Here is a 26,468-nt window from a genome sequence, read left to right on the forward strand (position 1 = left end):
GACTTGTCATAACTTTGGTTTCAGAGATGAGTAAAAACAGCCTTCTTGATGCCAGTCACACTGATGTTTTGGTCACCCCATGTTTATTCTGCCAAGATACAGGTACCTGTTGTATCAGCACTCAAAATAATGAATTCTGGTTCACATCATTCCCAAAGGAAAGCTGAACACACAACTTTATGTTTTTCCAGTAGGGAACATTACCACTCTTCTCTTCCTTCTGATGGTTGGAAATGTGTGTTTTCTCAGTACCACCAAGCCCGCAAGCCTTCAAAAAGCTTGAGTCAGACATAAAAATATCATAAGACTGGTTTAAAAATTCTGAGATTAAAATAGAGAGGCAAGGTGGGTGAGGTAATATATTTTATTGGACGAACTTCTGTTGGCGAGGGAGACGCTTTGGAATTACATGTAACTCTTCTCTAGGTTTGGGAAAGGTATGAAATTAAAATAATCAAACTGCAAATAAATAAAAATGTATTTGCCTTTTGGTTATTAAGCCTGTAATGGAGTTTGCAAAAATTCAGCCCTAATGAAAAATTGTGCACCTCTCTACTGGTTGTTCAGAAGGGGCTCTACTTTTCCCTCTCTCCCCCCTTCTGCCTTTCTCTTATGCATGTGCTTCCAGTTACCTATACCTCCACCCACCCTCACGTTTTTATTTTCTCTTTACTGTCCTACCCCTTTGCCCACCCCTCCTGCACTTTTTCCACCTCCTTCTTACTCTCCACCTTCCTTGACTCCCTCAGCAGTAAGGGAGCGCGGCTGCAGTCTGCTTACCCGCCCCCGGGCGGGCCCCACACTCAGTAGCCCTTTCCCAGCCGCTCCTCCCTCAGCGAGGGCGACGCGACACCCTCCCCGCCTGGCCTCATCTTCCCGCCAACTCCGGGCAGGGCGAGAAATGACAGGTCGCGCCTGCGCACAAGGGTACCGGAGAAGAGGATGGCCGGTGGAAGAGGGGGAAAGACAAGAGGAGGCCGCCGCGGGGCGGGGCGGCGTGACGTCAAGGCGCGCCGTAGCTCTGGCGGCGTGACGCAGGCACGCAGAGGGAGAGCTGTAAGTTCCCTTCCCCCCGCTGTTAGCATTACGGGTCCTGTCTGGGGGATGGGACGTGGCGGCCTCGCGCATGGGGTGGCAGGGCAGCTCCTGGGCGTGCGCGCTCGGACAGCGCCCTGCAGGCCCTGGTCCCGGGGGGCGGTGCCCGTGAGCGGGGGCAGAGTTCCCTGGGGTGACCGGTTACTGGGCACGAGCCCCTCCACACACCCCGGCCCGAGAAGGGCTCTGCCCCGCCTCCTCACGGGGCCCGGCGTCTCAGTGGGTTGCCCGGTTGTTTAATTCCTGACGTGCGGCTGTAGCTTGCGAAGACAGAGCCCGCGCGGCTGCTGCTGGGCCTGAGCGGTCTCCGGCAGATCCTGCGCCGCCCAGCCGCTCTGTGTCACGGCGGGACGGCTGAGGGACCTGCCTCCGTCACGTGCTGCCTTTGCTGTTGCCGCTCATTTTGGCCGTGGCGGTACTTTCCAGCTTGCCCTCTGCGGGTTGGGTGCCGCCTCAGGCCTCGCTTCCGCCCGGCGTGGCGGGGCCAAGGAGTGGGACTCTTAAGTCTGAGAAAACAATTTTCAAATGGTTTCTCCTCTAATGGGCAGGGTGGTTGCGCTGTGGGTGGGTCAACAGGGTTCTCCCAGGGAGACAGCAGCGTGACTTTAGAAGTGGTTCCAGGCTATGCATGCGTTGCATATGGTCAGCGTGACGCTGCTTGGCAGTGGCACTGAAATGCATCACATCTACAACGTGCTTGAGTTCTGGGGTATAGCTACACTTGTAACGTTACAATTGCAGCAGAGCTGTAGTGTAGATACTGGTGTGACAGAAGGGGTTTTTCTGGTTACTGTAGTAAATCTATCTCTCCAAGAGAGGATAGGTCTGCAGAAGAATTTGTCAGTAGTAGAGTCTGCACTGGGGTTTCTGTCTGCTTAACACATCTCCCAGGGGATGTGACCTTTTCACACTCTAAACAATATAGCTAGCTCTGCCGAAGTTTGAATAGGTGTAGAACAGACCTTCTTAGATTTGAGTTTCTAATGCTAAGAGTTGCTGAATTTTTGCTATGCACACCAAAGTGCTGATGCCAGCCATAATGCAGCTATACAAAAACCTTGGTATAAGTCAGATTTTGAGTTGTGTATAATGTGCAAATGTGAAAGAAACTTGCTGTGCTCCAATATACTTAAGTGCCATCAGATGCAAGTTTATACTCAAGTCATGTGGAAAGATCCACTATGTTAGCATTCAGTATTTAAAAGTTATAGTAATTGAGATTTGTACAGTGGCTTTCATTCATGGATCTTAAAGTGCTTTACAAATGGTACTGAATTAAATCTCATGTGAGAAGCAAGGATGCATTATATTTGGTGAAACTAGGGTACAGAAAGAGAATGTGGGCTGTATAAGATTACAGAGCTAGTCTGTGGCAAGATCCAGCTCTCTGTATTATCACTCCCTAGATGAGTGCAGAGGAACATTCAGGTTGTGTGTGGCAGGGCCTGGGCCAGCCCCCACAGGAGATGGGAAGGGAGTGCCACTTGGCTGTGCTCCACCTCAGCTCTGCCATGGCACTTGCTGCCAACTGTGGCCCTGCTCCCACTCCCAGCTGTGACCCCAGGCTCAGCCCCGTTACTCCTGTCCACATGCCTCCCTTAGTTGCAGCCCTGGTTCCTGGCGGTGAGAGGCCATGGGCAGGGGTAGCGGGGGTGCCACCATGCAAAGTTTGGGGACCACAGTACTACACGCTGACAGTTCTCCCATAAAGTATAAATATTATTTGTAAGCCACCAGATGGATGTGAGGCTTTTACAGCTTTATAAGGTTTCCTCTAAAGCCTAAGGATTTTCAGTTGTGCCATGCTATCAGAAGGGACATAGCATTCATGGATGTTGCAAAGCTCGAAACCCACCAGTTTTTGAATTCACATAAAGGAGAGTATATAGTCTTTACCTCACTAAAAAATAAATAGGAGGGAATTCCAAGTATAATAGTTGCCATGGAGGAAGACCTGAAAATGAAAATGGAAGAATTAAAAGGGAGTGTTGAAGAGGCAGTTTTGGAGAGATTGTAGTAGTGTATTCAGTGGGAGGGGAGTTGGAATTAAACACTTTTGAAAAGCAAACAGTTTGGCTTTATTGTCTGAATGTTTTGCTTTGGTGGAAAAATTACACCAGTACCAGGCCTGAAGAAAAATTCTATACAACGTCTTTTCTTTTAAGACTTTTATCTCTTATGTCAGTCATTTTGCTTTCTCCCCCCAGCTACTATCTTGCTGTCATTGTTAATGTTAACTGAATGTTTTCCATATAATACATCAATTTACATTAACCAGCTAGCCTTTAAATACTATGGCACTATGGAGTTATAGAATAATTGTGTGCAATGTCATAGGTTTTTAATTGGACTATTCATTAGATAGAGTAACTTGTCTCAGTATTTCCTTTTCAAACTCAAACTCACCTCATTGAGTGCTAGTCCTGTTTGAAGTTGAGAGTTTAGCCCTTTATTTGTATTCAGAATGAAATTTTACATTTCTTTTCAAAGCAGAAGTGTGTTTTTTTTCATGCTGTGGTAACTTATTTTCTTCTGACTTAAAAAAAAACCCAGAAGCCTTTTGGCTGACATCAAACATGGACATTTTTGGCCAGGAAAGAATTTTTCTGAACGTTGCAACTGAGAGGAAATGAGTTATGATGACAGTTATACAACTGTTATCATTAAGTTTGCAATATAAGATGTATGCTGATGTACTAAAATGTGCATTTGTAATATTTTTACATAGCATTATAGTTGAATAAGACTTTTCTTGGGTGGGGATGACTTACGAGCTTGGAAAAAATGATATTGCTGTATGACTGCAATTCAGATGTTAACTCTTCTCGGTGCTTGTCAGAATAATGGGAATTTGAGGTACCTGATATTACATAATGTAAAAATATTTTTTTCCGAACCTGTAGGAAGAAAAATGTTGGTTTCTTGAGCAGCCTGTATATTTATTGTAGTTTTGTTAAGGACACGAACACTGGCCAATTAAGCAAATAGGGTATACTTCTGGCTTTATTTTCATGTAACGTTTTAGAAATACAGTTGACTGTTTCTTGTTTTTTTTAACATACAGGCATTATGATTATGCTCCATTAAACTCGAACATTCTTTATATGCACCCTGAGCTGTTTCATGGATTTTTATGTGCCGTTAAAGAGGTAATGTGTCATTTATGGAAATATTTTAATGTTTAAACATGTGGGTCAAAACCTTTAGTTTTGTGTGTTCTTTGCTGGCAGGTAGGTATAATGTCAGATCATATGAATGTGTGACTATTGTGCGAGAATGCCATGTTAATTTGAAAAGTTTTTAGTTGGAAACATTATTGAAACTATAGAATTAAAAGTTAGGTATTGTTTTTAAAATGAAAAAAACTTGTGATGCTTTAGATTTTAATTTTTTAGCAATATTAATTCAAAGTACTTATTGCTGTAATTTTGCTAGAAGTACATTTGCTTAAAGTACATTAAAAGTAGTTTTAGACTAGAAATCAATTATCTGTTAGTACCATTCAGGAAAACAAATTTTAATGGGATTCTACTTTAGCAGTATTTACTACTTTCTAAAATACATGTCACAGTACCTTTGTACAATGCCCAGGAATTATTTTGTGCCTTTGTGAATAAACAGTAGACCAGAATACTTCAATATTCTATATTTTACTAAAGGTAATTGCTGGGATGATTTTTGACATGGATGGAATGTTTTATTGGCTGTAACACAGCAGGATGAATAAAGGTAAGTACCTCAAAGTGTTAAAAAAAAAAATCAGTATTGTTATAAAACATTTTAATTTGCTAATTCATAGGCCTGGTCTGATGCTTAGGCCTGGTCTTAAAATCTAGGACAGTGTAGCTGTAGCGTTCAGGGGTATGAAAAATCCATACTTCTGAGCGCTGTAACTGTGCTCACCTAACCCCTGGTATAGATGTGCTTCCACTGACCTAGCTTCTTTTCCTCAGGAAGTTGATGTTCCTTCAATGATGAACAAACCCCTTCTGTCACTGTAGGTCGTATCTACACTACAGGATTATACCAGCAGAGCTGTGGCATGGTAGCAATGCCATTATTGCCCCGATAGCATACAAATGGCCTTCCTATGAAAGACTGCAGGATTCCAAGCCTTTTTTTTTTTAACTTAGAGAACATATCACAGTGTTTCCTTGAATCGTAGAATATTAGGGTTGGAAGAGACCTCAGGAGGTCATCTAGTCCAAGCCCCTCCTCAAAGCAGGACCAACACCAACTAAATCATCCCAGCCATGGCTTTGTCAAGCTCTAAGGATCGAGATTCCACTACCTCCGTAAGGAACCCATTCCAGTGCTGCTTCACCCTCCTAGTGAAAGTGTTTCCTAATATCCATCCTAGACCTCCCCCACTGCAACTTGAGACCACTGCTTCTTGTTCTGTCATCTGCCACCACTGAGAACAGTCTAGCTCTATCCCCTTTGGAACCCCCCTTCATGTAGTTGAAGGCTGCTATCAAATCGCCCCTCACTCTTTTCTTCTGTAGACTAAATAACCCCACTTCCCTCAGCCTCTCTCTGTAAGTCATGTCTTTGAAAGATTCACTGTGCATATATTTGATCCATTAATTTTTTTATTCAAATACACAGGTGGGTGGTGGTTGTTTTTTTTTTTTTTTTGGTGTCTAGCTTTTTAGTGTTCTTGGATATAGTAGGTAATATTAAGAAAAACTTTCCTCCAGTCAAAACAGCAAAGAGTCCTGTGGCACCTTATAGACTAACAGACGTTTTGGAGCATGAGCTTTCGTGGGTGAATATCCACTTCGTCAGATGCATGTCCATTTCCTCCAGTCCACATTGTGAGGTCCTTGTATTCAGGAGTGAGGGTAGGCCCTATCCTCCCAAAGTTCCCACCAGACCCTGCTTTAAGTTTCTTATGTTCTCCTTCAGTTCATATCATATGAGTGGTTCTCTAAGCAAAACAAACAGAAGAAAGGCACTTTCCCTTATATGAGAGAGTAATTCAAGTGACAGAAAAGAAAGGTGAGGTGGTCTATCTCTTAGCCATGTTTCAGTGGGTCTGTTGCCTTTAATTAAGGCCTACCTCCAGCCTCTACTTTTGAGACATTCTTCTTTGCAACTGGTCCATGCAGCTCCAAGGGCAGTGAAGCTGATCTCCATCTGAGGTCAGCAGTCTCTGAAGTGTAGCAGTCCTCTCCCTGTGGCAGGTTTTCCCTTTTTAAACTCTGCCCCCTGCATTCAGGCAAAGCAGGCCTTACAGATGTGCCTGGTTAGTGTTGGATGAGCTCAGAAGAGTTTGTCCCCTTGCCCCTTGTTTGTGCCCCTTGTTTGTGCCACTTGTTTGTGCCCCTTCACAAGAAGTCCATTCAAAAGTGTTTATTGTTCAGCAGCAGTGAAAAGATTAGCATTGGTGTTTGTTATTACCTGCACTCATGTTGGGCTTGTGCTGTTGCATGCCAGAACTAAATACTGCATTGATTTTTTTTTTAAATGCTGAATAATGGACCTCTGTATGTGGTTTTTTTTGTTACTTTATTATTATTTTTTAACATTTTAATGAGACATAATTAAAATATTCCCCTATAATGGAGACCCAAACACAAATTTATTGTGTTAATACGGGAGAACCACAGCATGAAACATATTAGTATACTTTTATTACCTAGGCTGAGTGAAGTGAAAACCTTTCCCAACCAAATAAAAGATACAAATCACACTTAAAATTTTTTATTTTGTAATGGTTCCTTTTAAATTTTGAAATTAAATACAAATGTCATTATTTCATGTTTTCTTCTCTGCCTTCCTTTTCTGTGTGGTCAGTATTACGTGAGGTCGTTAGTGCTAATTTAATATATCGTGTTGGAGAATTGTACCTGGTTCTTTGCAGCTCTGCTGTTGTAGTCTGGTCAAGTCTTTCTGAAAAGCAAGATAGTTTAATCTCAGCTATTTTGTTGCTGTCATAGATTCTAAGGCTAGAACGGACCATTGTGATAATCTAGTACAGGGGTAGGCAACCTATGGCACACGTACCAAAGGCAGCATGCAAGCTGATTTTCAGTGGCACTCACACTGCCTGGGTCCTGTCCACTGGTCTGGGGGGCTCTGCATTTTAATTTAATTTAAAACGTTTAAGAAGCTTCATTTAAAAAAACCTTATTTACTTTACATACAATAATAGTTTTAGTTGTATATTATAGACTTATAAAAGAGACCTTCTAAAAACGTTAATATATTACTAGCACACGAAACCTTAAATTAGAATGAATAAATGAAGACTCGGCACACCACTTCTGAAAGGCTGCCAACCCCTGATCTAGTATGATGTCCTAGCACAGGCCATAGAAATTCTCCAGAACAATTCCTAGATCAATATCTTTTAGAAAAAATCCAATCTTGACTTAAAACTTGTCGGTCATGGAAAATCCACCATGATCCCCGATAAATCATTCCAGTAGTTAATTAATATCACCATTAAAAATGTATGACTGACTTCTAGTCTGGATTTGTCTGGATTCAGCTTCCAGCCATGGGATTGTGTTATGCTTTTCTCTGTTAGATTGAAGTACCCATTATTAAATATTTGTTCCCCAGGTGTAGGTACTTATAGACTAGGTGCCTAGGTGCACAGCACTCAGTCCTTTGTATGAATTGCAAATTCTTGCTTGCAGTTTCTGTATACATGAGACTTGATATGTAAGGCTTGTGTTTACAGTTCCTTTGTTATTTCTAAGGAATTGGTCTGTGGCTTTTTCCCAAACTCTCAACTTGTTTCAGTAACAAATACATATTAAAATTTTATACAGCAATGATGCATACATTTCAACAGAACAGTAATGTTCAACAGATGATTTTTCCAATATCTCACAAGGCATACTTTGTATAAAATGTATCATAACCATATATAACTGGTGAATATGGGAATGCAGAGTGTTATTTTGAGGTACTCGGTGTCACAGCAGTATTCTGGGTGTTCTGAGTTCTCTCCTATAAGTGTCTTTGAGTCATCATTATAAGGGTTTGGGTTTTTTTTAATAACTGATGTCATGGATACATTTAGCATAGTTAAACCTTGTAGGAGGATATCATCACACATTGGGGAGAAACATGATGAAAATCTTGCTAATAAATATTAAAAGTATATTCAAATTACAATAGAACACTAACTATAGAACAATTAACATGGTGCAAATGACTTATGTTCTTAAAGATACAAAACTATGCAAATATTTAATTAATGAGAGATCATCTCATGTTTGCTTACTCTGTCTTTTAAACACTTTAGGAGAGAACTTTATTTCATCACTTAAATTGTAAAGTGCCCTTGGATTATTGGTTACCATCTGAAATCACTTATAATAAGGATGCTATACCAAGATGCTCTCTTGGAGGGATGCTAGCTAATCTATGAAAATGACAACTTTTGTATTCAACTGTTGCCGTACTTTTATCCACTGCAGTAATGTAAAGGAAAATAGTAATAAGTAAGTTGATACATGATTCAGGGCTGCACCCTGTTGTGGTTTCTTCATTTCCGATTGTGGCTCATGATGTGAAACACTTGTAATTTTCCTGGGAAATATTCTTTGCAATAGCATCTGGAAAGAGTTGAATTACTGATCTGTGGAATTATGTAAAAAACAAACAGAATGATTTCTGCAATATTTTGAGTTGTCACTAATTTAATTTTAAACCATTGTACAGTGCATGGCACTGCAATTGCAAGAAATGGAATGATTCTTCAGTTGAATTGTTCAGAATGTATTATGGTGTATATTTTCATGATTTCATTGCATAGCAGCTTCACCTTGATTTGGTATATCGTCTAGTCCATTAACACATTTTTATTCTGCAACAAATCTACAATTTCATTTTATAATTGAGGACTATTAAAGTTCAGAACCATCTGTTTTTCAAGAACAATGTTGGCTTTTGAAAAACATTAACAATGTAACAACTTATTGCCTGGAAGTATATATGTGCTGAGACATACTGGCAGTTTTTAAATCAACACTGGATGTTTTAAAAAATATGTGCTCTACAAATTATGTTGGGGAAGTTCTGTGTTCTGTGTTATACAGGAGGTCAGACTAAATGATCATAGTGGTTCCTTCTGGTCTTGTAATTTTTCCTTTGTCCTTCACTTTTCTGGCACCACCTTCAACAGCACTCCCTTCTCTACCCAAGCCATTTGTGTGTATGTAGAGGTGATAATGCCCAGGGGCACTCATTAAAGTTTCAATCCCGTACAACCACAAACATCAGAGGAGAAAGGAAGGTGGAGGAGACCAAGGTATTCTTGTGGCTGACTTGAATACTTGACAAGGAGTAGCAGACATAAAGGAGGTAGGAAGGTAGCTGGCAAAGTATATTTGGTTCAAGAAGACTTAAGAGTTGCAGAGGAAGTTAACCAAGTCTGGCAGACTTAGTAGGATCCATGAGTGAAGTCATGGTGGGCACATCTTCACTACCACCTTTGGTCAATGAAAGTTACATCAGTGTACAGCTGCTGAAGTTTGTATAAAACTCATTTACTTGTAGTAGGCTGCATGATTGGCTTAAAGCCAGCAGCAACAGTTTGGTGGCTGCTCAAAGCATTTGCCCATGGCTGTGATGGCTTCTGTGCCTGCTTTTTCCTGTCTTGTTCCAGCCCTGCACCTGTCTTGGCCACAGCCTGCCGCTGCCTTGCCTTGTTCTGGTTCTGACCCTCAGCTCAGATTCCTGGCCTCTGACCCTGACTATTGGCTCTGGCATCTGGGCTGTGACTCTGGTTCAGATTCGGATTCTCACTCACCTTGTCTCATATCATGGGACCAGCATGTTTAAAATAACACTGCAAACAATAATCTAAATAACCATTTACTGGCACAGTAAGACATGGTAGGCATTTCTTTAACAATGCAAAAATAAGTTTTACTACCCAATTGATCCAGATTGTTCAGATGTAGCCGCAGGAGGTCAGACTAGATGATCACATTGGTCCCTTCTGACCCTAAAGTCTGTGAGTCTATCTTTCTCCTCCTCAAAGTCATTGCCTTCTGAGGAGCGTTTGTCCTAATGTTTCATTTTGACAGCCAGGCCTTGCAGCTCTGTGCTGTATGGTTTACCTTGAACATGTGTTCCTTTTTTACCCCGAGGTACAGGAATTTTTTTAAAACATTCTCAAATAGGGTCTTTTTGATGATCTGCAGGCATGGCTGTTTTTTCCTCCAGTTCCAAGGTTTTGAAATCAACACCAGAGCTGTCCCTTCTTCCCACAGTGTCCTGCTTTGAGACTAGTGTTGCTCCTTTCCGGTTGAACATCATGCTCTCTCTCTTGTTACATAACAACCTCACCCTACCCTACAAGACTTCTGCTCATGTAACTCACATGCCTTTTGCACCGCAGAATTTTATTTGTTTAGAGATGGAGGCATTTGAGAAATTAACAGATTTCTGTTTGTTTATATGTGTGTGTGCACATGCAAGGAGGCAGAGCTAGGCCATTTCCTTGAAGTGCCCAGAACTATCCAGAAATAAGGGCTGGTAGTTACTGAGCAAATCAGTGTTTTTTCAGGCGCTGGAGTGTTTCTAGGGTGGGTGGAGTCATAAATATTCATAATTTGAAAACGGAATCAATCAGAGCCGAGAGAGGCAGAAGCTATAAAACAGGAGTATGAGACCACCCAGGAGTGCTCAGTGGATGATCCTACTGAGATACATGCATAAGTAACAAGTTTGTATAATTTTTGGTGGGGTCCAGAATGGGTCTAATCACGTCCCTGCCTTGTAAGCAGGGCCGGTGCAACCATTTAGGTGACTGCTAGGATTTGGGGGGCGGCATTTTCTTTGGCAGTGACTGCGGCGGCCGGATCTTCAGCCGCCCTGGTTGCCACCGGCATTTAGGCGGAGGGAGCTGGGGCATGGGAGTGCAGGGAGGGCTGCCTGCAGCAAGTAAGGGGGCGCCGCAAGCCTAGGAGTCAGGAGAAGTGAAGCAGTGATGGCATGCTCGGGGTGGAGGCAGAGCAGGGGTGAGCTGCCACGGGGGGGGGTGCCTCGGTGGAGGGGGGGAGCTGCCATGGGGGTGAGGGGTGCCTCAGGGCGGGGGCTCGGGGATGGAGAAGTGCGCAAGATGGAAGTTTTGCCTAGGGCGTGAAACATCCTTGCACCGGCCCTGCTTGTAAGCTGATATATATTTTATTAAATAGTGTAAAACTGGACTGGAAACCGTAAGCGTTTAAGTTTCTCTTTATTGCACAGTATCACTATCATAAGAAAAAAAATTTAAGAATATCAACATTATTAACTTTTTTGAATACGGAAACGACCATATACTCTTTGATCAATAACCTTCAAAAGCAAATACTTTCTAAAATTAAAACAAATGTAGCCCCTTCTTTTGCGATGTTCTTCAGGAGGCAGCAAACACTTTTCATCATTGTTTGGTTCTTGAAATGAAGTTATCCAGGGGACTTGCAATGTCCAATTCAGAGGTAGAGTTCTTCTGAACATACAGAAATGCCAAGTGATTTAGATGTTCGTGGCTCATTGTCGTTTGCAAATAATTTTTCTGTCGGCGCAAGCAACTGAATGATCGCTCAGCAGTGCAGGTTGTAGTCGGAATTGTATAGAATAATTTCAGGAGAATTGTAACTTCTGACAACATGTCACTCAAGCCTTCGTTTTGTTTTAGAAATTGCTTCACATCACTCACTGAATTAAGCTGGCAATATCTCGATCTGCAACTATCTCTCGACATTTTTAAATGAAGTGTTAATGTCACTGTGGAAAGCTTCACTTATTGGGACAATGTCCTGTTTCGAGCCATTTGCTGCCTCAGTTATAAGCTTCTCCAATTTTACTGTGAATGTAAAGCTCTCTGTTGAAAATCTCTGTTCAATGGCAACTTTGCAAGCATCAATGATCTCAACATATATTTGATGAAAATACTCTTTGGGATCACTGAAGATGTGAGGAAGGCTTCCATGGTAGAGCCATCTCAGCGGCTTGTGTTTTCTCTGGAGTGTAGGATCATCTAAATAAAGATTTCTTGCCCTCTCTACTGTTGCTTCCCAGACGTGACTGTACAATGAGTCGGTGCGCATCCTACTCAACACCTCTTGCAGCAGGCCAACTTTCTTCATAACGCTTGTCAACGACACGTTTGGGCTTTGAATTTTTGCATTAGCTTCTACAGAACTCATGGCTTCACAAGAACTGTTACTGTAAAGTACATTGAAAAAGATTGAAGCAGATTCTCGAAGCAACTATGTTTTAAGCCAAATTCATTGGAAGAGTAACTAAGTTCACCTAGGCAGTTCATTGTGGCCTTGTAGTTGTGGAGCAGTGATTTAATGCTACTGATCCTTAGTGTCCATCTCGTTGTGCATAATGGTCGTAAAGAATGTTCCACTTCACCCTGAAACTCTCTGAATGCTGTCATATGTTTTGGTGACTCCCTGAAGGCATTGATGAGATCTTTCACCATTGAAAACATATGACACTCTTGAATATTATGCAGGGCATCCTGCGTGGCAAGGTTAAGGGAATGTGCAGCACAGTGCACAAATTCTGCTCTCAGCTCTCGATCCTCTACTCTGTCTTGGACCCCAGTAAACTTGCTGGACGCATTGCTCGCTCCATCGTAACACTGCCTCCGGCAATCATCACACCTGAGAAGTGTATCTTCCACAATTTTGAAAAGAGAAGCAGCATCCATTGTGTCAGTTTTGGTAAAACCCAATGAACTCCTCATAAATCTCCCAGTCTTCACTAGAAAAGAACCTTAAAGAAAAACATACTTGTTCTGTTCTTGCCAAATCGGTGGTCTTATTCGTTACGGTGGCATAAACCTTAGAGGCATTTATCTTTTTGCACAATTTTTCTTAGCACCATCATTGCCATCATTTTGATTATTTCGTTAATAACTGCATGTGACAGCCACTTGTATTTTGTGCGATTTAAGCCACTGTCTCACTTCAGAATCTGTACTGTGTAGCAATAAGAGCTGCCTCAAATTTGAATCACTCTCATTATGTCCACGTTATGCTATTCCTTGTTGACCTAGGTACTGAACACTGGTAAAAATGTTGTGCAGTGCAATCCTAGCTGATTGTGATTCTTTTCTGCGACTGGCTAACAGTAGTGCAGAAACATTTACCTGTGATTGCAGAGCAGCATACTTTATTACTGCTTTCTTGTGACAGGAGGATTTTTCATTTGATGTAAAACGACGCAGTGTGTGTCTCAAATCTTGAAATGCATACAAAATAAATGTTGGTTTGGCCTTTGTAGAAAATGTTAAGATCTTCTTTTCATAACATTTTTTGCAGACTGAACAAAAAGATCTGTTTAATTTGCTGTTGTACTCCAACCACTTAAATCTTGATAGCCTGAGTTCGACATCCAGCTTTCAAACTGAAGTTACACAAAAGTAAGATGAGGCAAATCTACAAAATAAGAAAAAAGATTTCTCAGCAATCTTGGCTATCACTTGATGATGAATTACTGTTTTCTTCTTTTCCTTTTTATTAAGAATTTTATCCATTGTTGATTTTTAGTGGTCCTACAAATCAAGAATTTGTTGCTGGGATAAAATGAAGCTACAGCACGTCAACGCCACAAGATTAGAAGTGCCAATTAAAAGTGGAAAGCCAGAAGCAGCACACGCCTGCTTCGATATATTATATTTTGTTGTACCTGTTGTGACAAAGTGAGACTGTTCTTAATGTTTTTTCTGAATACTGTGTGGGTGTCTGTTTTCTCTGCCAGGTGCCAACTGAAGGTGTTGGAAAACAAAGAGATCAGTTAGCTGCCTTGTCCGGAAAAGAGACACAGGCCAGAGGAGGGGCTGAAAGGAGTGTCAGTTTGGAGGTGGCTGGGGAAAAGGGGAGAGGCCCGGAACTTGGGTCTGGGCTCCCCACACCCCAAGATGGACCTGACTGAGGGGTCTTGTTTTCTGTACCTATAAGCTTTTAAACTGTGTTTGTATCGTCTAATAAACCTTCTGTTTTACCAGCTGGCTGAGAGTCACGTCTGACTGTGAAGTTGGGGTGCAAGACCCTCTGGCTTCCCCAGGAGCTCTGCCTTTGTGGACTCGCTACGGAAAGTGCACAGTGTGGAAGGCCATGCTGAATGCTCCGAGGTCAGACCCAGGAAGATGTAAGCTGCTTGCTGTGGAGAGAGTATGTTCAGAGAGGAGACATGCTCTCCCAGAGTCCTGACTGGCTTCGTATGGATCCTCTTCCACACCGTGCACTTCCTGGGAGTCCGCATAGGCACTGACACTTCCTCCAGCCCCTCCTCTGGCCTTGGTCTCTTTTTCAAGCATTCAGAGGCCACCTGATCTTTGTTCTCCAACACCTTCAGTTGGCACCTTGCGGGAGAGCGGCCCAGGCCATCAGTTGCCTGGAGACAGGGTGTCAGCCATTCTCTGTGCAGACAGCATCACACTGGCCCTCTAGGGCTCTACAATCACACCCCCTTATCCCACCATCTAGATCCTTAAGAAATGCATAGGGGAAACTGAGACACCCACACAGTATTCAGAGAAAACATTAAGAACATTCCCACTTCCTAACACCTGTATACAACCACTTATATACTTTAAAGGGTGTAAAATAATCACATTGTGCTAAACACACTCATACCCCAAACTGACCACCAAATTTAAGTTGAGTGTTTTTCCCCTCGGGTGATGATTTGAAGGCTCATCTTGATCCCTGTAAATAAGCCCTGGGTAAAACTTTTATAAATGTTAAGATTTTTAGCATACGAGATATAGTTGAAGTTGTCAGCCATGCTTCAATGAAGCATTAAAGTCCATTCCATTCAGAGAAATGGAACAATGTATTATAATAGTCATCACATTTTAATTTTTTGTATTTTCTTGTATCTGTGATTCTTTCATGCTGCACAGCATTTGTGTATAATCATCTGCTTCTAATTTTGTTCAAAGTTAATAGGGCAGAGGAAGGAAAAGAGCCCAGCACTGAATGTTTTGCATGTGAATAGAGTAAAGTTAGGGTAAGAATCAAGCAAAGAGTAAGGTCACATCTTCAGGCAGCTTGCTATGTCAGCAGCTTTACTCTTTTGTGTAATATGTAATTGCATATGTTTTAAATATATTTTATTTGCCACATAGCCTGTGCTTGCTTGTTTGGAATTATGTTTTATTGTGGTTGTTATGGCTTATTATGCCAAGAATTATTTCACATGTATGATGGTTTTAAAGGCTATTTGATGCTCCAACCATGTGCATCAAATCTTATGTTTTTGAAAATCCTAAATTTGTTTAATTTTCAATAAAGTACCCTTATTTCCAATTTTAATGACTGTATAAGGTTCATGTAAAAATTTGCTCCATACTCCAAACTGGAATAGTACTTCTTCTTCGAGTGCTTGCTCATATCCATTCCAGTTAGGCGTGCACGCACCGCGTACGCTTTCGTCGGAAGATTTTTACCCTAGCAACACTCGGTGGGTCGGCTGGGCGCCTCCTGGAGTGGCGCCGCTATGGCGCCGGATATATAGCCCTGCCGACCCAACCACCCCTCAGTTCCTTCTTACCGCCCATGTCGGTCTTTGGAACGGTGGAGTGCGGTTGTACTAACCTCCACCTCCCTAGCTACTCGTAGTTCTCTAGGTATTTTTTTGTGTATATAGTTAACTTTTATCATTCATAGTTAGTGTATAGTTAAGAGGGGTTCGGGGATTGGCCCCTTCCCCGCACCCGGTTCCGGGGCCCATGCCCGGTTCACTGGGTTTCAAACCGTGCTCAGTCTATCATAAGCCGATGCCGACGGGAGATCCACACGACTCCTGCCTTAAGTGCCTCGGGGAATCTCACCTGACAGATAAGTGTCGCATTAGCAAGGCTTTCAAGCCGAGAACAAAAAAGGAGCGGGACTTTTGGCTAAAGCACCTCCTCATGGAGGCGGCTCTTACCCCTCCGCCTTCTGCACCGAGCGCTGGTCATTCGGCGGGCAGAAGCGCCTCCTCGGCATCGGACCGCGCAGGTACTGCCAAGGCCTCTCGGCACCGGCCGTCGTCGGCACCGAAGTCGACTCGGCACCGCCTCCTCTCCCCGAGGTCGAGAGAGCCTAAGATTTCTGCCGCTTCCATGCCACCTGTGCTGCAGCCAGAGAGCTCGTCTAAGTCGGATCGCCCTGCACTGACACCTGCCGTGGCACCGATGACATCGGCACCGTTGAGTCTGGTCCCACAAAGGCCGTCAAGCCCAGTCCCTGTCAGCTCCCTGGTGCGAGCCATGGTTGAGTTTACTATTCCATCCACACCGGAGACATTCTCAACGGCAAGGGATCTGATTGCCATGGCAGAGTCGATGCTACCTCAACCCCCGGCACCGCCGGTGCAGGTAATAGTCTATCGGCAAGCCTGCCTTGATAAGACCATCCTCTGTCGGCACAGCAGAGTGGCACCGTTCATGATCACGGTCCCGCAGACATTCCAGGTCCCATCTGTGCTCTCGCTCCCAACGTCGCTCGCAGTCCCTGTACTGTTCTCCTTGGTACCGATCGTGCTCACGGCACCGGTTGGTATCCCGTTTGCCGGCCCGCTACTCTCGGCACCGTTCCAGCTCCTGGCACTGCTCCAGACACCGTGACTCCCGTAGTCGCTTCCGACGTCGAGCCTCAAGATCTCAGTCGACCTCCCGGCACCGCTCCAGTTGGAGGTCCTGATGTTCCCGGTACTGGTCCCCGGTGCCGAGTAGAGCAAGGTCTGCTAGAGACAGAGACTCTGCCCAGGGTTTTTCAGCATCTCCATGGCCATCCAGACATGCATCAGTGTTATCCCACACGGACAGCTCTTATGCTCAGGACTGCGATTCTGATGTGCCCACCAGAGTTTTCCAAGAGACCCAGGCCCAGGACCAAGGACCCCATCAGTGGTCTTTCTGGACACCTTGGGCGTACCACCAGGCCCAAGGCGTACCAGTAGTTCCGTCCCGCTCTGTCTCATCAGAGCACCGAGTACCAGAGGCGACGGTTAGCCGTCCCCCTCCGACTGCTACGGAGGAAGCCCCAGTTCACCCACCCACCCAGGTTCCACTGGAGCAGGTGGTCACCCAGGAACAAGAGGCCACGCAAGACCCACTTGTTGCCGGCATCTCCTCTTCCTCTTCTCCAGATGAGGCGGTGGCAGGAACATCCTCCTCCGACCCTCCTCCAATTGACCTGAGAGCCCATCAGGACCTCCTAAGGAGGGTAGCACTCAGTATGAACCTCCAGGTGGAGGAGGTTCCGGAGGTAGAGGACCCGGTAGTGGACATTCTATCGGCGGATGCCCCCACTAGAGTGGCCCTACCGTTTATTTGGACCATCCAGGCGAATGCTGATACTATATGGCAGTCCCCAGCCTCTGTCCCTCCTGCGGCCAGGAGAGTCGAGCGTAAATATATGGTGCCCTCTAAAGGGTACGAGTACTTGTATGTCCATCCTCCTCCCTGCTCGCTAGTTGTTCAGTCCGTTAATGAGAGAGAATGCCACGGCCAGCAGGCGCCAGCCCCGAAATCAAAGGAGCCTAGGCGAATGGACCTACTCGGCTGCAAAGTGTACTCAGCAGGGGCCCTACAGCTCCGGGTGGCAAATCAACAAGCCTTGCTTAGCTGCTACAGTTATAACACCTGGGTGGCGGTGGGTAAGTTTACGGAGCTTCTCCCTCAAGACTCCCGCCAAGAGTTTGCTGCCCTCTTGGAGGAAGGGAAAAAGGTGGCCAGAACTTCCCTCCAGGCCTCGTTGGATGCAGCAGACTCAGCAGCCAGGACTCTGGCCTCGGGTGTTGCCATGAGGCGCATTTCATAGCTTCAAGTTTCAAGCCTTCCACCGGAGCTGCAGTATACCATTCAGGACTTGCCATTTGATGGTAAGGGCCTCTTCTCGGAAAAGACTGACCCCAGACTGCAAAGCCTGAAGGACAACAGGGTCATAATGCGCTCTCTCAGCATGCATACGCCGGTGACCCAATGCAGGCCTTTTCCATCCCCAGCCTCACCGCCCATACATTGTGCCTAGACAAAGACAGGACTTTGGCAGGCGGCGCAGCAGAGGTGGTTGCAGATGACTGTCAGGACCCCAAGGGGGCCAAAATCAAGGTCCCTCGAAACCACCACTGGGACCAAAGACGAACTTTTGAAGGTGCGCCCGAGGGCGGCGTACCAGTTACAGGCCAGGATCCCTCTCCTCCCTTCTCCAACAGTCTCTCCTACTTCCTCTCGGCGTGGTCCCAGTTAACTTCAGATCGCTGGGTCCTACGCACGGTGGAGTATGGGTACCACCCCTAGTTTATTTCAACCCCGCCCTCCCACCCTCCAACCTTTCCCTCTTCAGGGACCCCTCTCACGAGCAATTCCTCTTAGAAGAGGTGCGGATGCTCCTCACCATAGGAGCTATAGAGGAGGTACTGATGGACGAAAGGGGCAAGGGGTTTTACTCCCGTTATTTCCTAATCCCCAAGTCGAAGGGAGGTCTCAGACCTATCCTAGACCTGCGAGAACTCAACCAGTTTATGATAAAGTTGAAGTTCGGGATGGTATCCCTGGGGACTGGTATGCCGCCCTCGATATGAAGGACGTGTACTTTCACATCGCCACCTTTCCTCCGCACAGAAGATACCTCTGCTTTGTAGCCAACCGTCAGCACTTCCAGTTTACTGTCCTGCCGTTTGGCCTTTCCACAGCCCCAAGGGTATTTAAAAAGTGTATGGCCGTAGTCGCCGCCTACCTCTGCCGACATCGGATAAACGTTTTTCCATATCTGTACGATTGACTCATCCGAGGGGCCTCTGAGATGCAAGTCACTCAGCATGGGGGCATCGTCAAGGACCTATTCACACGTCTAGGCCCGATCAATATAGAAAAATCTACTCTGGTTCCCACGCAGAGGTTAGACTTCATAGGAGCTATCCTGGACCCCAGTCTAGCCAGAGCCTGCTTACCACAGCAGTGGTTTCATGTGATGGCAACAATCATCCGAGGTCTACAGAATTTCCCAACTACCTCGGCTCGCACTTGTCTCGGTATCCTGGGTCACATGGCTGCCTGCACGTTTGTAACCAAACACTCCAGGCTCCGCCTCCATCCTCTCCAAGTTAGGCTCAACTCGGTATACCGCCCGGGCAGGGACCCAATAGACACGATAGTCCCTATTCCCCCGAGCACCCTAGGCTCCCTAGAATGGTGGCTAACTCCCTCCCTGGTGTGTGTGAGAAATAGAAAAGTATTCATTTCAAAGAGACAAAAAATTAATAACAATTTGAAGAAATAAATAATTTTCTTTGAATATAAATGTATACTTCATATGAGAATTTTGGCAACACTGTGTGCTTCCCTGCAGTCCTTTCTTTCCTGTGCTTGCATATCCTGAAATGTTAGATTTGGGGCACTTTTATTGTGGGGGAAACAACAACAACCTTATGTGCTTCAGTTATTGGGAGAATCAAGGTTGCAAGCTAATTAGTGTACTTTTAAAAAATATATTTATTTTAAGTGGCACAGTCTTTTTGTTTAATATGACACCTAGAAGAGACTCTCAATAGATAATTCTAACAGCAAATCCCTACAAAATCTGTTAATACTTGACTCTTATGTCATGTTTTATCCCCTTAGGGTTTTTTGTTAATCTCTTACAGTGTCACTTGCTGGTGGATACAGAGAAATGCATTTTTTTCTGCATTAGAAAGCTTTAAAATAATCACTTAGTAGCATCTTGCTTGATTAGAATTGTTCTCAGTTGTGTACTCCTAACTCTGAAAGTTCAGAAACTCCAGCATCAAATTCACAAGAGAGATCTGACAGTCAGCGTCGAGACACCTCAAGGGGAGAACAAAGGGTATGAACCACAAAGAGGAGCAATTGAAGCAACTTGGTTGTATATGATCATAGACTATCAGGGTTGGAAGGGACCTCAGGAGACCATCTAGTCCAACCCCCTGCTCAAAGCAGGACCAATCCCCTGCTCAAAGCAGGACCAATCCTCTGACAGATTTTTGCCCCCAATCCCTAAATGGCCTCCTCAAGGATTAAACTCAAAACTCTGGTTTTAGGAGGCCAATGCTCAAACCACTGAGCTATCCTCTTCCCTCCCCCCCTTATATAAAAATGTCAACAAAGATATTTTATGAAAGCTTGCAATGTTCTGAACTTGATGGTCATTAGATATGTATACAGATAGGGTTATGAATGTATGTATAAAGAATCCAATATTGCTTGTCCCAGCCACGCCTCCACTCAGCTGCTGCTTAGTGGCCAGAACTGCAGTACCTGCTTTGGCTCATAGGGCGGCTCTTGCCAAGTCCTTCAGCAAAGTACAAGAACGAAATTCCTGCCCACTACCACTCCAATTATTCTCAGGGGCATAATGAAGAGTATCTATGGTCTAATGCTCTCTACCGCCAAAAACATTGGAACTGGAGGACTTTGTAACTTGGTGCAGCCACAGTTAGACTGTTCAGATTTCCTTGTGATTCCAGGAAATTAAAGCTTTTCTCTTCTGATGTCAATACATAAGGCAGCTTGAACCCATTCTTATGAGCTACATAGTTTATTTTGGAGTTTGGGAGATAAATTTTTATAAAATGGATAAATAAGAGTTAGCATTTTTGCTTAGATAATTTACTATTTATTTTGGAAGGAAAATGTCCCTGATTGAATAAGAACAAGATGTTTAACAACTTTCTAGGGCAGACACTGTTTGGTCAGCATAAAATGAAAAACTTCTAAAAATACTACTGACCTCTCAGTCCCTTCTAATACGGTGTTTGAAAGGTTGTCATGTGTCTTCTGGACTCTTAATGGTACAGCATATATATGGTAACAAGAAAGATCAAAGATTCTGTTCTTTTCTTGGAAGTACACTTTTATCACATCATTATGAATTTATAGTCTATTTATATATCATGTTTTTTCCATTCCTGCATTTTGCAGTTGGTTTGTATAGTGTCATAGGCTGGCAGCAGAAAAATTCAGTTTTTCATGGGTTTTTTTTTGTGGCATGAAAGGGTTACTATTCACATTTCCTGTGTAATTCCTTCTGATCTTGCTGGGCTGTAATTACTTTCTTGATGTTAAACATTCCCAGGCTCCTATAACCTTCTAGCCTGCTTGCACTGGCCAAGTTTGTCCCAGGTGATCATGTGGGCGAATCGCCTGTTTTTAAGGATAAAAATCTCTCCTCCTTCCTGTATAAGAGAGGCTAATGCTCATTCCTTTGCTGTGCAATCCCAGAAGAAATCCCTTTTAAAAGTAATAATAAGGTAGCACATTAGTCTTTTAAAGTCAGATTTTGCAGCCAAGTAGTTGACAGATCAACTAGGGGTAGGGGGTGTTGAATTTTTTGAATCCTGTTTGATTTCGGGTTCACATTAAAGATTCTTTTCTTAAACAAGTTTGGAAAACAGGTTGTGATACCAAAAGAAGGCAGATTTTTAACTGTAGCATTTCACTTTTGCCCATATAATTGGCAAATCATTTTAAGATGCCTAGAATATAAATGTGCTTAGTTGAAAGTGTGGGATTTTCATTTCTTTTGTATTCTTTGCAGAAACTGTGTAGTTTGCAGAAAAAGGGGGATTATTACTTATTTCTACCTTTTTAAAATGTGTAGTACTGGTGAAAGATGCTAGATTCAGAGTCTTGGAGACTGAAATCCTCTGACTGTCCACAGAACTGGTGCAGAAAGGTCAATGGTATTACAAGCTTCTCTAGACTATCTCACAACTGCTCCACAACCCTGATCTCGAGGGACTGCCTGTAGGGGTGAGAATGGAGTTCACTCCATGCCCTTCATTGAGTTTGTGATGCTGCCAATAAGGGCATGAAGAGTGGTGGTGTTTTTTGTTTTTTTTTTGTGATGTGAACACTTGTTCACTGAGAACTGAATTCAGACTGCCAGCTCATTATTTCTATGTCACTAAATAGCTGTCAGACAGTAGCAACTTTGTTTTTGGGGTCATGTTTGAATCAATAAACTAAGAAATAAAGAAGCCCACTTTGTTTGTAGCATTTTTTCATAATGAGTTCTTTATGTCCCCTTTTTATACCCTGAGTTACAGATAGACGTTCACCGGTTTAAATATCAGTAAAGTTATATAATAGATTATGGACACAACTTTCATGTTTATCTGTTCACGTTTTGTACATCTATAGCTTGTTATCCATTTAATTGACTGCTGCTGTTTTTGTTTTTACGTAATGCATGGTCATAGATTTGAAGAACAGAAGGGACTATTGTGATCATCTGGTTGACCTCCTGTATAACACAGGCCATAGAACTTCCCCAAATTAATTCATAGAACCTATCTTTCAAAGAAACATACAGTCTTGATTTAAAAATTGTTTCCAGTGCAAAGAGGCAAGCGCATAATGGAGAACTTGGTCTTACGTTTTCTAGAGAATCAGTTGCATAAAAAGTAGAAGTAAACTCAAAGCAACTACCTTTGTATTGTGACTAACGGTAGCTTCTTTGAGTAGAAGGTGTATTGGGTAGGGAGGGGCTGAGGTGATGGTTCTGCTGATCCTTTGTTGGTTTAAGTTAAAGCATCCTCTAAGTGCCCTAGGCTTCTCTAACTCATGCAGATCCAGGGCATTCCAGGAAAGAATTGAGCCCATCATTTTGTTTGAAAACATTAAACAACTATTCTTAAGTTAAATAATTTGTGGTGTTTTGTTTTTTTTTCAAGCTTCTACACAAATGTAATTAATTGAGTTTTGTGCATAAAGGGTACAAGCCCTCCACTTAAGCAGACATGTAGATTACTGTTATGACAAATATACCTAAAATAAAACAGCAACAGTAATTAAGTCATTTCACTTATCTAAGGCAAAGGTGCCTCATTTACTTTTTTATAACTCTTTTGATACTAACATTTAAACCTTTTACACACATACATTGGGTGTAATTGTGCTGTAGCCCCACTCTGCTCCAGGAAGCAGCTGGCTGCTGGCACATCTCTGTGTGCGTTCCCTGTAGGGGGCAGGGAGGGGAGCAGGTCTCCATGCACGGACCGTGCCTGCAAGTGCCACCCCCGCAGCTCCTGTTGGCCAATGGAGTGCCATGGGGCCATGTCGGGGAGGCAGCCTCTGAGCCCTGCTGCACCGTCGGACTTTTAGCGGCCCACAGATTGTGATCAACTGGCCGTGGGTCCAGGATTGATCAGTCAGTTGCGATTGACAAGTTGGTGACCGCTGTCCTGGACGATGGAAAATGATGATGGAAAGCCAAATAACATGGTGGCAAAAAATGCCCAGTTCCATCACAGCAGCCTAGACATTTGCCTCTGTCAGACTCAGACCTGCCATGATGATCCACGTGTACAGGATTGGCTGTCTTTTGGCTTCTGGGTGAAGTTTGTGGTGGTGGTTTTGATTTATAAAGCTTTATGTGGCCTGGGACCTTCATATTTGAGATACTGTTGCTCTCATTTCTGTACTGCTACATTTGAGGTTAATGGGAAGTGTTGAGTAGGATCCTCTTGACTGTGAAAAAGAAGATGCAGAGTGTTTTTCTCATATTGTCTCAGAGCTACTGAGGTACATTTTTTCCCCTTAGTATTAAAGGGTGTAAAGAAGGTTGCCTTTTTACAGCCTGCTTCTTCCACTTTCACCCCTTGCAATGGAAATCTAGCCTTTCTGCTGTACTTAAGACACTCCATACCAGTGGAGGGAGGCAGGTCTTTATCCTTAAATAATTTAATCTTGTGCATGAGTTCATTTTTGTTTCACCTTTCAGACTGCAATGTTTTATTTTACAATGTGAAGCTAAAAGAAAGACTGTGCCATCAATGTCATAGGTTTGCCATTGATCCTCAAGATGTTGACAGCTCCATTTTTTTCTGTTTCTGAACAGTTTTTGTGAAGTTTGCACACTCCAGTAGACATGTTTTCAGCCTCACGAAATCTGCTTTCTGCTTACTGCTTCACTGGATTTTAACGAAGAAAAAATGTTGAACAAGGTACTAGGTGGGCAGTGTCTTACCTCTTTTTAAAAAACTAGACTGTAAAAGCCCTTGCTCTCCATTACCCCATCAATATATCCAGTGTGTTGTGTTTTGTTAACGTTCACAGCAGTTTAACTGTCAAGATCCCAAGTAACTCTTATTTCTAACTAGACTCTAAATACTGACAGCAAGCAAACAACAAAATGATTCTAATATATTTGTAACATCATCTCATGCAGGCTCAGGAACCTCATACTCTTTTCTCAGGGGAATCATTCACTGATCACTATTGAGTTTTTGCTCCCAGAATCCAGATTCCCTGATTGAAGAAGAGAGCATGCCAACTTCTTCAGTAGTGGGCAGGTTAATAATTTACATTATTAGTTCAATTTCAGAAACTGCAGAAAAAATGCCAGTATAGTGGTTAAAATAGCTCCTTCACAGTATTTGTTTTCTATTATCTAGTTGGGAAATTTTCAGTGTACTGAGACTTGCATGTTATTGGGAATCAAGGATTTCAGATGGACTTAGCTGTTGCTAAATTATTGCTGCCAGCAATAATTAGAGCAAGGGTGGGCAAACTACAGCCTGTGGGCCACATCTGGCCCACAGCCAGTCCTGTCTGGCCCCCGAGCTCCTGGCCCAGGAGGCTCACCCCCGGCCCTTCCCCCTTGGTTCCTCCTTGGCTGCAGCCTCAGCTCACTCGCTCCACCACCCACACAATGCTCTGGATGGCGGGGCTGTCTGCTCCTAGGGCAGTGCAGCTGCACAGCCTGGCCTGACCCGGCTCTGTGCCGCATGGCGGTGGCGTGGCCTGTCTGTAGCACCGCCAGCCACCGGTGCTCCAGGCAGTGCGGTAAGGGGGTGGGGTAGGGGGATGGATACAGGGCAGGGGACTTCAGGAGGGTGGTTAAGGGGTGTGGATGGTGGTCAGGGGGGAAACAGGATTGAATAGGGGCAGAGGTCCTGGGGGCCAATCAGGAAGGAGGGGGATTTGGATGGGGCAGTCGGACAGGGATTCTGGGGGCTGTCAGGGCACAGGGAGAAGGGGTGGTTGGAGTAGTCAGGAATGAAAGGAGGAGGTATGGGGCAGGAGTCCTGGGAGGGGCCATCAGGGATGAGAGGCGGGGTTGGATGGGGTGGCAGGGGTCCAGGGGCAGTGAGGGGACAGGGAGCGGGGTGTGTGTGGATGGGGCAGGGGCCCCAGAGGGGCCGTTAGGGAACGGGGGGTTGGATGGAGCAGGAGTCTGGCGGGGGGCAGATAGGAGGTGGGGGCCGAGTCACAACCCCCTGCCCTAAGTGGCCCTCCATATGATTTACGAAACCCTGTGTGGCCCTCAGGCCAAAAAGTTTGCCCGTCCCTGAATTAGAGGATATGTCTTTGGGGAAGGGGGGTGGGGAAAGCTAAATAAAAAGATAAGCACAGTGTTAGTCTTGATGTTCAGGTGTTCTTCTGTGCCAAAGAAAAATAAATCCTGTGTTCTTTTTGACATTTGAGATGACAAAATATTTTCAGAAATTTCACAGTTATCTGGTTCTTTTTATTTTGCCTATTTAATTGTACTTATTTAAATTGTGTGTGTTTACAAAATACAAATCTTCACAAATTCTTGCTGCCTGGAATGTTGTACTTCTGAAGTATTTTGCTATGTTAAAGGAGTGCAGGAGGTAATAGTAAACTGAAAGGGCTATCTAGAAAACACTCAGATCCTTTATAAACTGTCTTGTGAGAAATCCTTAGAATGAAACTCACTTTTTTTCTCATTAAAAATATATTTAGTTTGTCCTACTCCTGAATTTTTTCCTTGACTTCTATTATTTTTCTGATTTTTCCTCTCTGTCACTTACTTTCTTTTTTCCATATTGTATAGTTCTTGAGCTTTAGTATTAGTTTGTCTTTTTAGGGAATCTACTCTAAAACAAATTTGAAGAGTTTATTGTTTCATGATTTATATGCCATGAAATCCAAATGGTACATATTTATGGCTGTTTTCTGGAGGGAGAGTTTCATTTTTGATGTTTAGTGTGGTATTGAATTTAATAAGTCTTGTGCTTTCTATAGAATATTTTCAATTTAAAATAAAGGGTTAAACTTGTAAATGTTGTTCAACTACTTATAAAATTGATCTGTACAAAAGTTTGCTTACAGAAACAATTATAAAGAAGTTCAGCTATTTAACCTTATAAATGAATTTGGTCTTTCTTCTGTAGGTTTTTAGATACTTTTGACTTAGTGTAATATCTGAAGAAAACAGCTTATTCTGAAATCCTTATAAATAATACATTTATCTGGCACAAAGTAGTCAAACTATGGAAACTTATTTTTGGGAGGTTTTACCTATTCAGCCTCTATAAAGACAGTTGTCATTCATGCAACTAAGCATTCGCCGAGAGGAAAACTGACATTAAGTTTAAGGACAGTGGAATTGAGAATAGAGCTTTGTCATCAGCACTGAAGCAGGTTA

The 26,468-nt window shown here is 43.5% G+C and overlaps 1 protein-coding gene across 12 annotated transcripts in view; it reads left to right on the forward strand.

Moving 5' to 3' along the window:
• Positions 1–401: 401 nt before the first annotated feature.
• The window catches only part of ZNF438 (zinc finger protein 438), an 82,880-nt gene continuing 56,813 nt past the window's right edge, over positions 402–26,468 (forward strand). For 3 of the 12 annotated variants that reach the window (XM_030550221.1, XM_030550222.1, XM_030550218.1), the window contains exons 1-3: positions 404–1,056; positions 4,160–4,244; positions 4,755–4,824. Coding sequence is in view for 4 of the 12 variants with exons in the window: in XM_030550224.1 (XP_030406084.1) it covers positions 24,341–24,362 (22 nt within the window). In the remaining 8 variants the exon portion in view is untranslated. The other 9 variants (XM_030550224.1, XM_030550223.1, XM_030550227.1 and 6 more) reach the window with 9 other exon arrangements.

Source organism: Gopherus evgoodei, chromosome 2 (assembly GCF_007399415.2).
Source record: "Gopherus evgoodei ecotype Sinaloan lineage chromosome 2, rGopEvg1_v1.p, whole genome shotgun sequence".
Taxonomy (NCBI): Eukaryota; Metazoa; Chordata; order Testudines; family Testudinidae; genus Gopherus; species Gopherus evgoodei.